At 34.9% G+C, this 13,690-nt stretch overlaps 1 protein-coding gene across 3 annotated transcripts in view; it reads left to right on the top strand.

The window, feature by feature from the left end:
* The window catches only part of NSUN7 (NOP2/Sun RNA methyltransferase family member 7), a 52,538-nt gene that overhangs the window by 15,601 nt on the left and 23,247 nt on the right, over window positions 1-13,690 (top strand). For all 3 annotated transcript variants that reach the window (XM_042984653.1, XM_042984652.1, XM_042984654.1), the window contains exons 5-7: window positions 7,256-7,408; window positions 8,375-8,558; window positions 10,106-10,316. In XM_042984653.1, the coding sequence (XP_042840587.1) occupies window positions 7,256-7,408; window positions 8,375-8,558; window positions 10,106-10,316 (548 nt within the window). The remainder of the gene's footprint in view (window positions 1-7,255; window positions 7,409-8,374; window positions 8,559-10,105; window positions 10,317-13,690) is intronic.

Genomic DNA, 13,690 nt, shown 5'->3' with positions numbered 1-13,690 from the left:
GTGCACGGGTTAAATAAAAAGATACCACAACCTCTTCCTTTCTTATTTCCCATGCCCTCACACTAGCCCAAAAATCTTCCTGCCAAATAATTTGTTGGACTTTTGTGAGGCAGAATTGGAGAATGAGCAGTGAAAGACTAGAGAGGCAGCAGCAGGGGAAAGAGTTAGTAGTCTATCCTCCCAAACCACCCAAAACTACTCATCCTGAAATCTTCCATATTACATTCAGGTGCCAACATCTGCCTAGACACATCCTTGATTCTTCTTTCCTCCCCATCCCTGTGCCCATACCATACCTAATGCTGTAACTCCATTTGGAAAACATGCTTCATGATCTACTTCTTTCCTTTTCCACGACTACATTGCAATTTTCCAAGCCACCAGCTTACTACACTAGCTTCATCATTGATTTCCCTGCCTATAACTCATTCCTTCCCGCAATCTGTTCTCCATGGCAGGTAGAGTGATATTTTTTAAATATAAATTATTTGGTCATGAGAGAGTATCTTGGGTTAGACTTACTGTAAACAACTAGAAAACTGGACAAAATATATGAGGCAAAGATTTTGGCCATTAGACAAGAAGCAGCACAGAAACTTTATCCCTGAGAAAATGAGACCAAATGAGGTAAGCATTAGAACAGTCCTGGCTTTATGCCTCAAGGTACTTTCCAACTGAAGTACAGGAAGGGAGATCCCAAGAGGAAAACGGTAGTCTCACTAGGAAAACAGAGATCAGAATTTTGGAAGGTTGGATGATCATTTGTCTTTCCTTCTTTATTCTATTAAAGTGGTAAGGTAATTTATATTGAATGATTTGTGAATGTTAAAACCAATCAGGCACTTAGGGGATAAATTACATTTGCTCAGATATATCCCTTTTCTTGTCTTCCCCAATTCTTTCATTCCCAGTTTCTCATTTGCCGAAATACTCCCTGAATACTTGTTCATGGGCTTGTTTAAAAAAAATTTTTTTTAAGTTTTTTAAAATTTACTTAAGCAATCTCTACACCCCATGTGAGACCCGAATTCACAACCCTGAGATCAAGAGTTGCATGCTCTTCTGACTGAGCCAGCCAGGCACCCCTGTTCATGGGTTTTTATATCTCATATTCTTTCCACACCTTCTTTGCAAATTCTTAGGCTATTTCACTTAATTAGTGAATATTCTGAAACAGTTGTCAGTACGATGTCTGATTTTATATTCATAGGGGAAATTCAGGCAATTGACTGAATTATTTTTGGCATTAAGAAAATATTCAATTAATATTTAAAGGGAAACAGATAAACACAATACACAAAAATAAATTTGGAATGGATTAAAGACTTGAATGTAAGAACAGAAACCATAAAACTCCTAGAATAAAACATAGGCGGTAAGCTCTTTGGCTTATCAGCAATATTTGTTTGGACCAGTCTCCTTAGGCAAGGGTAACAAAAACTAAAGCAAATAAACAAAAGCCAAAGTAAATAAAAGCTTTTCCACAGAGAAAGAAATCATCAATAAAAAGGCAAGCTACTAAATGGGAGAAGATATTTGCAAATCACACATCCAATAGGAGGTTAATGTCAAAAATATATAAAGAACTTACACAACTTAATATAAAAAAAATACAACTGATTTAAAAAAGTGGAAAGGGCTTGAATAGACATTTTTCCGAAAGAAGGCAAACAGATGGCCAACAGGCACATGAAAAGATGTTCAACAGCCTACTCATCAGAGAAATGTAATTCAAAACCATCATGAGATGCCTGACACCTGTCAGATTGGGAATTATCAAAAAGACAAAAAATAACAAGTGTTGGCAAGGATGTGGAGAAAAGGGAATCCTTATATGCTCTTGGTGGGAATGTAAATTAGTGCAGCCACTATGTAAAACACTGTGAAGGGTCCTCAAAAAATAAAAATAGAACTACTATATGATCCAGCAATTCCAATTCTGGATCTTTACCCAAAGAAAATGAAAACACCAATTCAAAGAGACGTGCTCCCTTGTATTCATGGCAGCGTTATTTACAGTAGCCAAGATATGGAAGCAATAGATGAATGAAGATGTAAGATATATATATATATATATATATATCTTACACACACATATATAATGTGAGCTCAGCCATATATATGATATATATATATATATATATATATATATATATATATATAAACTCAGCCATAAAAAAGAATGAAGTCTTGGGGCACCTGGGTGGCTCAGTTGAACCACCCAGTTGAATGAAGTCCAACTTGATTTTGGCTCAGGTCATGATCCCAGGGTCATGGGATAGAGCCCCACGTAGGGCTCCACACTGAGCATGGAGCCTGCCTAAGATTCTCTTTTTCTCCCTCTGCCCCTCTCCCCTGCTTGCGTGCACTCTCTTTCTCAAATAAGTTGAAAAAAAGAATGAAGTATTGCCATTTGCAACTACATGAATGGACCTAGAGGGTATTATGCTAAGTGAAATAAATAAAAGACAAATACCATATGATTTCACTTATATGTGGAATCTAAAATTTAAAACAAGTGAACACACAAACAAAAAACAAAAATAGACTTATAGATACAGAAAACAAAATATCGGTTACCAGAGGAGGGATTGGGGTGACCAAAATGGGTGAAGGGGATTAAGAAATATAAACTTCCAGTTATAAAATAAATAAGTCACGGGGATATAATATATAGCATATGGAATATAGTCAATAATATTCTAATAACTTTGGTGACAGATAACTAGACTTAACATGGGGATCATTTCATAATGTCAAATGATATATACCTGAAACTAATAGGATATTGTATGTCATGTATACATCAATTAAAAAATAATAAGTAAAGAAATTGAAGGAAAATGGTGTATTAGGATTCTGTTCTGCCAACTGATAGATAGTACCCCAACTCAAACAAGATTTGGCAAAATAAAGAATTTATTATAAGGTATTTCATGAAGGATTGAACATTGAAATGGCAGAAAGGGCAGTGATGTGGCTATGCTTCTACTCAGTCCTGTGACTTAAATATCATCAGGATCCTCTTTGACTGTAGTCACTGCTCTGTGTGCTTTGGCTTCATTCTTTTCTCTTTCTTTGTTCCTGGATTGGGAAACTTGGCTGCTGACAACTCAGGAGCTTTACATCTTACAGCACCAAACACTAGAAAGACTGGCTTGATTCTCTCTTGCTACATCCAAAAATTGCTTGACCCTGCCTTGAGTCAAGGGCCCACCCTCTGCCAATCAGCTGTGGCCAAGGAGACTGAGTCACTTAGGGACACCTTCCAAGAAAATTGTATGACTAGAAGGAGGAAAGGAACATTTTCAGGAGAGGGGGATTTCTATTCCCAGAAGGAAAGCAGCAGCCCTTAGAGTGCAAACCAGTAGGTTTCTACTATAAAAGGAAACATTGATATGCTAAATGTGTCTGCTAAGGGCAAGAACTTCCCATTAACTAGGTATAATCATAGCCCCACCGTGATCAGCTGCTAGTCAGAATAACATTCCCTGACTTAGGAAAAGCAACACAAAAACATATAGGAAATATGCCTTTTCTCACCTGTGTGGTTGTGACAGAGACATGATATTCCTAAAATATAGGCTTTTCATTGTTACTTTATTCTTAGCAAATTGCATTTCTCCACTACATCATGAATCATCACTGACTTATTCAAAATAACCCACATGGTTTCTTATGAAAAATAAGAGAATAAAACCTATTATAAGCAAGTGATTTGGATATTTTCTTTTGTATTTATGTATTATCTAAATATATTAGAACATATTTCTGTTTACCTTCTATCCATTTTTTCTCTTAATTATGTTTTTCCAGTGGTCTATAGGAATAAATATGAAAATGGTATACCCCCCTTTTTTTTCTGAAAAATACTGCAACTCCTTTATTATATTTAGAAATCCAATAAACCTCTAATTACATAGAATAATTAATGGAAACATTGGGGATAATTCTTTTTGCCATTATTATTAGATTTAAAGTTTTTTGGGACATACTGTATTAGGTATTATTTGATATTGTATATGTTTATTTCATGTGAGGCCTAGGATACTGTTATCTTCCTTTAGAGGCAGCCTATACTTTTGCTACTGGAAGGCTGCAACTAGACCTGGGGCACTAACAAACCCAGGTGACTTCGTATTCTGGGGTTGAAATGATTGGAAGCTGGGCTTCATTCCTTGTGAAGGCCAGTTATTCCTTTTTACTTTATTCCTGGGGTTGTCTTTTGGCGACCCAGTTCAAAGCCTGAGGACATTATCAAAGCCCCCCTTCCATAAAGTTGGCATGCCTCAGATTTCCATTTTTGTTCCCTATGGCCAATGAGTTGTCTTTAGCTCTGCGTATCTCTCAACTTCTCAGGCACGTATTTCAGAATTGGCAGATACTTTTTCATATATGATGCTTCTTCTACTTGGAACACTGGACAGCTTGTCTCACATACCCCCTCATCCCTTATTCCTGGCTAACTCCTACTTATACCCTTATGGCTTAGCCTAAATATGATTCCTGGGAAACTTTCCTTGACTCCCCTTGAGTCACCATAGTATCCTGCCTTCCTTTGTCATAAATACTTATGACATTGAAAATTAGTTGCTTTGTCTCCCCTTACCAGACTCTACATTTTGTGATATCAGGAACAGTGTCTTCCTTGCTTATCCCTATGTTTCTGGGACATAAAACAGTACCTGGAATATAGTAAGGAAGAAAATATTTGTTCATGAATTAATTGATATTTCTCTATTCTTAAATGGCCTTCCATTTCCTACAGAAAACATTCCCACTTCCCATGCATGGGTATATAAGATTTTTGGTGATTTGAGGCCTGGATCTCTCACCACCCCATATTCTACAAATATGCTTTGCCGTTTAACATCTCTGTATCTTTATTGTACTCTGCCTTCTGTGTGTCTTTTCTCCTTTTGTGGTCTGGAAAACTCTTGTTCCTCCTTTAATAGTTCAAGTTTCTCCTTCTCTTAGAAGTCACTTTGGGCTGATTTTTGTTCTTTTTCTGATACATTCAATTTGTTCTTTATCTGTGTATCTTACAACATTCATCACGTTGTGCTCTAATTGTTTGTACGTCTATTATACCACCAAGTTATAAGTTACATAAGGGTGGAAGCCCAGGTTTGATCACACTTCTTAATTAACAATATTAAAAGAATAGGCATATTAATTATTATCACTTCTTGAATAGCTTGACTTGGAAGTACATTTTCAAAAGTATCTTGGCTACAATTCTGTAAGTTAGATATTAGTTCCTAATTCCTAGTGCTTAGAAAAGCTAAATAACCTATCTAATGTCATGTAGCTAGTAATTGGTGGAACCAGAATTTGAATCCAGGTAGCCTGATTGCAGAGTCCAAACCATACTGTCTGGAGAGACAGAGGGAGAGAATGGCAGAGGGAGAGGAAGAAGGGATGTGGTGTGCTATTAAGAGGGGCAAAAATAGTTCCATGTGTGGCCAGATTTGTGGATGGGAGTGGTGGGAATGTGGAAACTGAGGACTGAAGAGTTGGTTCAGGTTAAATTATTAATATCCTAGTGTATCATGATAAAGAGTTTAGATTCTGTCCTGTAGCTAATGAGTTCATTTTGGATGTAAGCTTAGAAATTACATAACTACAATTTAACATATAGAAAGACAGCTTTCGCTGTTTCCGGGCAAACAGAGGTAATTAGGCAACCCTCTGTGATAATGTTCAAATTATAGCAGGAGGTGGACTTCTGGATCCAGAATGTTGAGAATGGTTTTTGCTTCCATTTTCATCATTGCAGTCCACCTACACCTGTGGAAGAAGTTTTTTAGTAACCACAGGATGTTTCATTTATAAATGTAATACATGTCTGGTTATCTTAATAGCATTTGGATTTGGTCTTTATCCTCAATCTGATATTGTGTATTTATACAAAAATCTTTATAACTGTATATATACTTTAAATTATTTTTGTGTGATTAAATTATATTAAAATTCACAGTCTGAGCTCCGTCAGTTCAGTGTCTGACTCTTGATTTCTGCTCAGGTCATGATCTCAGGGTCATAAGATTGGGCCCTGCATCAGTTTCCGCACTGGACATGGAGCCTTCTTAAGATTTTCTCTCTTTCTCTCTCTCTCTCCCTCCCTCACTCCCTCCCTCCCTCCCTCCCTCTACCCCTGTGTGCACACACACTCTCTCTCAAAAATAAACAAATAAACAAATATAAACAAAATAGGGGCACCTGGGTGGCTCAGTTGGTTAAGCATCCACCTCTTGATTCTGGCTTGAGTCATGATCTCATGGTACATGAGATTGAGCCCTGTGTCTGGCTCTGCCCTGGTGGTATGGAGCCTGCTTGGGATTCTTTCTCTCCCTCTCTCTCAGCCCCTCCCCTGTGCTCACCTATACACGTGCTCTCTCTCTCTCAAAATAAATAAATAAACATTTAAAATAAAAATAAAAATGGGTGCCTGGGTGGCTCAGACAGTTAAGTGTCTGACTTTGGCTCAGGTCATGATCTCACATTTTGTGAGTTTGAGCTGAGTTTGAGCCCCATATTGGGCTCTCTGCTGTCAGTGCAGAGCCTGCTTTGGATCCTCTCAGGGCACCTGGGTGGCTCACTGGGTTAAGTGGCAGACTCTTAATTTCTTCTCAGATTCATGAGTTCAAGCCCCACATCGGGCTCTGCTCTGTTTTTTGTTCTGGGATCATCGGAACTGGGAAGGACATGATACAGATTCATGACAGTTCCTTAATCTTATTAAGAATACACTGTTGGCAACTATGACAATAACTAGCTATAATGAGTATCTGCCATGTGCCAGGCACTGTGCTGAGTATTTTACACACATGGTTGGTAATCACCACATTAAGGTAATGTGACCACATTCTACAGATGAGAAAACAGGCTGAGAAAAGAGATTCATTAATAAACCTGAGGTCACACAGCTAGTAAGTGACAGAAACTGAATTTAACTTCAAATTTGTCTGACTAAATTCCACACCTCTTTCACTACATAAAATTTCTTTCAATCAGCAATTGAGATAAATATCTGAGGAGATTCATATCTGTACAGAAGCAGCAAAAACTGAAAAAAGGAAGCAGGATTATCGGATTTCTAATTTTAAATATTATTTTATACTATGAAAATTTGAAGTAGAATTACAGAAATAGTTGTTAGAATTCTAAGTCTAATTTGTGAATTTTTCTAGTGGAAAATTGATAGTCTCGTCTTCAATGCAGTAGTCACCAAAAATGGATTTTCTGTCTCTAGTTTTAAGATAAAATTGGCTGCAGCATTGGCAAGATGTCGAATCAAACACGATGCCCTTTCAATTTACCACATTCTTCCAGAAACAGTTAGGAACCAGGAACTAAGGGCCTCCACTTTGCCACTTTATGCTTGGATAAATACTTGTAAAATCAGGTAAGAGTTTTAATCAAATCCTTTATTTTTATTTCAAGTTGCTAGCCTTTCTAAATAATGTGATAAGAAATACTACCTTTCTCCTCGGTGGACATGTCTAGGGGAGTGACTGGGAAATCATGATTTAGTTCAGGATCCTATCAACAAATTCCCTGAAAACTGGTACAGTGTCTCTGAAAAACAGTATGGAGTTTCCCCAAAAAGTTAAAAATAGAACTACTCTATGATCCAGCAATTACACTACTAGGTATTTACCCAAAGGATACAAAAATTGGATTTGAAGGGGTACATACACCCCGATGTTTATAGCAGCATTATCAATAATAGCCAAACTATGGACAGAGCCTAAATGCCCATCAATTGATGAATGGATACAGATACAATGGAATATAACTTAGCCATCAAAAAGAATGAGATCTTGCCATTTGCAATGACATGAATAGAGGTAGAGGGTATTGTGCTAAGCAAAATGTCAGTCAGAGAAAGACAAATACCATACAATTCATCATATGGGGAATTTAAACAAACAAAAGATGAACACATGGGAAGTGGGGAGAAAAAAAGAGGGAAACAAACCATAAGAGACTCTTAATGATAGAGAACAAACAGAGTTGATCGAGGGAGGTGCATGGGGGAGGGCACTTGTTATGATGAGCACTGGGTGTTATATGTAAATTATGAATCACTGAATTCTACTCCTGAAACCAATATTGCACTGTATGTTAACTAACTAGAATTTAAATAAAAATTAAAAAAAAACCCCACCAAATTCCTAAATGGTAATTACATAAATATGTTAACTTTTCTGTCTTTAATTATCTTTTAACTTATTGTTGGCTAAAATTATAAGTTCCATTAAATGCAATAAATGCAGTGATACTTTTTTTTGGGGGGGGGGGAAAGATGGTAATGTTAAATGCATTTTTAATATATTTTTAATTACAACCTAATATTGCATATTTACAGCCCTGAAGAAGTTTATTATAGTTTGAAGAAAAGAGGCTATAATAAAGTCAAATCTGTATTGCATATTGATGATAAAGTCTTTGCTGTGGACCAACATTGCTATGATGTCTTAATTTTTCCATCTCATCTTAAAAATAATCTTCTAAATATAGATCTTTTCAAAGATTATAAACTTATATTTCAGGTAAGCATTTACTTTCATTGTGATTCTCAATAATCCTACTTATTCAAAGAATCTCTCTACTTAAAAATAAAACCTAACACGGGGCATCTGGGTGGCTCAGTGGGTTCAGTGTTGAACTCTTGATTTCGGCTCAGGTCATGATCTCATGGTTTGTAAGATCAAGCACTATTGGGTTCTGCTTACAGAGCCTGCTTGGAAATCTCTCTTTCCCTCTCTTTTTTGCCTCTCCCCCACTCTCTTTCTCTTTCTCTCTCAAAATAAAAAAAAACACTTAAAAAAAACCCTAACAAACTGATTATATTTTTATAGATGATCAAAAAGGTTAATAAAGCCTAATTTTCAACCTTGAATAAAATTAATACCCCTACAATCAGTGTTCCTATTGTACTCTAGCATCTTTGTCCCATGTAAAGTTATGAAGAACATGTTCTCCTTCTCAGACTCTATAGACGGGGATAATTGTATTGCTGGCAGCTGAAAGGCTGTAGTTTTCTCTTCCAAAGGAGGATTTAAAAAAATGCAATGAGGGGTACCTGGTGGCTCAGTCAGTTAAGTGTCCAACTCTTGGTTTTGGCTCAGATCATGATCTCACAGTTTTGTGAGGCCAAGCCCCTCATTGGGCTCTGTGCTGGCAGCTTGGAGCCTGTTTGGGATCATCTCTCTTTTCCTCTCTCTGCCCCACCTCCCAATTGCACTATCTCTGATTCTCTCTCAAAATAAATAAATAAACTAAAAAAAAAAAAAAAAAGTGCAATGATACCTTTTCTACCTTCCATTTCTGAGGAAGATGCTAGTACCATCCTGAATTTGAAAATGCAATATGTAATACCTTCCCATTATTTCCTTAATATGGCCTTAGAGCCTTGATTTGTAAGAGGTATATGATGACTATCAGTGTAGGGAGAGAATATGAAAAATAATGTGGTTTCAACAGAATGAAAAACAATTAGATTCAATAGAATGAAAAATCCTCAGATTCCAATTTTTGCCTTAGATTTACCTTGTTCTTCTAAGTTTTATCCCTTGACAGCATCCATATTCTTGGGTAGAATGTCTTGGCCTTTATTCAGCAATGATACCCTGCTGAGCACTGAGATCAACTACAAAAACTGATCTGTCTAGCCCCCTTTTATAAGCTTGTCAACCATCTTGTAATATCTGTTAACTAGCAGCAATTTAAATGATAGTGTAATGGGGAAGAAAGAATGGAAGTAGCTGATGAGTTTTCATCAAGGGGTAAGAATGGGAGCTGTAGTAGGATATCACTAATCTATTAATTACATTTTGGGGATTTTGGCATTGTCTTAGTACTATATAAAAGTTAAATGATAACTAGGCTAAACAAAGTTCAGGTCTTTGTTTTAAATCTGTTTATATCAGTTATTTTTGTTAACTTTGTATTCTAACATATATTAAGGTGTTTTAAACTCAAAAGGATTAGGTATCTCAACACTCCTACCAAGTACTTATTTTACCTAAGCAAAAAGAAATCAGTTCATGCCTCTTGTCAAACCCTTTGAAGTTCTAATCATACCGTTATCTTATAGGACAAATCTCGAAGTCTCGCTGTCCATTCTGTAAAGGCTTTATTAAATATGGATGATGATATCTTAATGGTCAATACAGGTTCATGGTACACAGTTGCCCATATGTCAATATTAACAAATAATAATACCTCAAAAATATTTGTGTGTGGAGTAAAATCTCAAGCTAAGGATCCTGACCTGAAGAACCTTTTTACAAAAATGGGATGTAAAAGTATGTATAAATATTTATTTGTTTGGTAATTAATGTTATATTAAATTTAGAAATGTCAAAAATGTTTGAATTTGTTACTTTTTGTAACATAAAAACTCTTTATATACTATACTCTTAAAATCTTCACTAATTCATATTATACCAGGCTCTTCTCATTGTTTAATATTGGTTCAACAACTATAGTTGAAATGAATGAATATATTGGCACTTTGGTACATTGCTTGGCATTAGCTACTGTATAATTTGAAATTCAAACAATAGTTAAAGTAGGTGGTACAAATTATCATCCTTTAATATATAAGAGCACAGTCAAAGAAGTGCTTGACAGTGTTAATATCTAGGATTAGAAGCTAAGTCCCTTAGGCTTCTTATTTGCAAAATCTTTTTCATTGGATCATGCTGTGACCAAAGATAACATTTTATTGTAGGTTCAGTGAGGCTGAAAAACTAAGCAAAACTTTTGACAGATTCACATCAGATTAAGATGATCTGGGATTGTTAGTGCCAGATGTAGCTGCCTACCAGAAGCAAAAGTTAATTTCCTCTGGAAGAAAATAACATCATCCTAGGTCTCATATTATCTCCTAATTATTTTCAAATACAATGTCTGGCAGTCATTAAAAAACAAACCAAAAAAAAAGACAAACAGGAAGAAAAGATATGACTGATATAAAGAGAAAAACACTACAATAGGAGCAAACCCACAAATGGTCCAGATACTAGAGATATCAGATGTGGACTTGAAAATAACTATGATACATATGCTGAAGAGACTAAATGCCAAGTTTCAGAATTTCAGTAGACAACTGGAAACCGTAATTTTTTTTAAGTCAAAAGAAAATTCTAGAACTAGAAAATACAACATGTGAAATTAAGAAGTAGATTTAACAGTAGATTAGGCAGAGCTAAAGAAAGAATAAGCTAACTGACAAACCACAAAAATATCCAGACTGAAGAAGGGGAAATAAAGGGTTAATAATATGGAAAAGATCATAAAACACACATGGGACCCAGTGATTCAGTGATCTTCCATATGCTGTGATGGGAACACAAAGAGGAGAAAATGAATTAAGAAGAGATGATATTTGAAATTAAGGCTGGGAGTTTTTCCTTTTCTTTTTTTTTTTTTTTAATTTAAAAAAATGTTTATTTATTTTTGAGAGAGAGAGGCAGAGTGCAAGCTCTGTGAGCACAGAGCCTGATGCACAGCTCAAACTCAGGAACCATGAGGTCATGACCTGAGCTGAAGTCGACACTTAACCACCTGAACCACCCAGTGCCCCAAGGCTGGGAATTTTTCAAAATAGATGAAATGAAGCCACAGATTCAAGAAGCCCTATGAACTCCAGTAAGAATAAATATATAGAAAACATATTAGGTACACTGTGGCATAACTGCTGAAAACCAAAGACAAAGCAGCCCAGGTGGTAATATATATTACCTTTAATGGAAAAGCAATAAAACTAAAAACTTAACTTTTTAACAGAAATAACTGAAACCAGAAAACTATTAATGTATTCATAGTGCAGAAAGAAGCTACCAGTTAGATTTCTAAAGTCAGCAGAAAGTCAGTGGTATATGTTATATCTGGGGCAGTCAATACACAAATAATTAAATAATGTTTAACTAATAGCTAAGAAGGGGAAGAAAATGGAATATGGAGTTGGAATACCAATTAACATAAAAAAGGTAAGACAAAAAAAGGTAAGACAAATAGAAAACAGATTAAACTTTAAAAATATATGTATTTTTATACATATATATTTATAAGAGAATATATATGTATAAATATATTTTTGTTTATAAGAGAAACCCTTTACATATAAGGATATAAAAAAAACTTAGAAGGACAGAAAAAGATATACATTACATATACCAACAAAAGAACTATTGACAAAGTAGATTTAAATAAGAAACATTACTAGAAATATAATTATAACATGTTCATCGGGAAAATGAAAGAGTATGAAAGTAGTATGTGCTTAATAACATAATCTCAAAATGCATAAAGCAAAATTATCCAGAACCAGCAGAAAACATACTCTGTATATAGAAAATCCTTAAAAAAATTGTATGAAAAAACTATTAGAACTAATCAATGGATTGAAAGACACAAATATAAAAAATCAATTATTTCTATACACTAGTAATAGATAATCAAAAAGTGAAAGTAAGAAAACAGTCTTATTTATAAAAACATCAAAAACATCAAACTTCCTAATCAATGTTGTATTGTGAGTCATAGGCAATATGGTAAAAAAAGAAAGGAAGAAATAAAAGATATAAAAATTGGAAAGGAAGAAATAAAACTGTTTTTTATTAATAGGTTACATAGTTATATATGGGGAAAATCCAAAATAATCTACAACTAAACTATAGATTTCACAAATGATTTTTGTAAGGTTCATAGATACAAAGTCAGCATACAAATTCAATTTCTACCTACCAAAAATGAAAATTTGAAAATGAAGCAGGTATCTTTTATAATAGTACCAAAAACCATAACACATTTATACATCTAATAAAAGTACATCTTTTGTACTAAAAGTACAAAAGTACTAAAAGTACATCTTTTGTACTAAAAGTACATCTAATAAAAGATGTGTAAGACCTCCTCATAAAACTATAGACCATTACTGAAAGACCAAAGACTTAACCAAATCTAAGAATAAATCACGTTCATGAACTGAAAAATTCAATGTTATAAAGATGACCTTTCTCTCCAAGTTGATCTTCATGGATTCAGTTCAAGCCACATGACACTGTAGAGTACTGAGATTTTTTTTTTTTTTTCAGTAAATGGGGGTAGAAAAAATGAAACTGACCTGTACTTCACACCATCAATACAAATCTAGAGTCTCCTAGAATTTATTATAGGAGAAACACTTAATGACTGGGATTGGCAGATTTCTTAAACAGGACACATAAAGCACTAATCATAAAAGAAAAGATTTATAAATTGGACTGTAGTAAACTTTTGAAAAATTTTAAATTTCTGTGCATTAAGATTAAGAGAGTGCAAAGGCAAACTGTAGAGAGGGAACATATAAACTAGTGAAGAGTTTTTATCCACAGTGTATAAAGAATTCTTACAAATTAACAATGAATAGACAACCTAACTGGAAAATGTGCAAGAGACATGACCAGGCATTTCACAAAAGAGGATATCCAAATGCCAAAAAAAAAAAAAAAAAAGTGAAAGTCGTCAATCCCATTACTAATCAGGGAAATGCAATTAAAATCACAACTTACCGCCACATGTCCACAGAGTGATTAAAATGAAAAATATCGGCAGTACCATGTACTGGCAAGGTAAAGAGCATTGGGAAGGCTCAAACACAGCTGGTGGGACTGTAAACTTGTGCAATCACTCT

This window comes from Panthera tigris, chromosome B1, assembly GCF_018350195.1.
Source record: "Panthera tigris isolate Pti1 chromosome B1, P.tigris_Pti1_mat1.1, whole genome shotgun sequence".
NCBI classification, from domain to species: Eukaryota; Metazoa; Chordata; class Mammalia; order Carnivora; family Felidae; genus Panthera; species Panthera tigris.
This window is presented reverse-complemented; position numbering and strand designations above follow the sequence as displayed.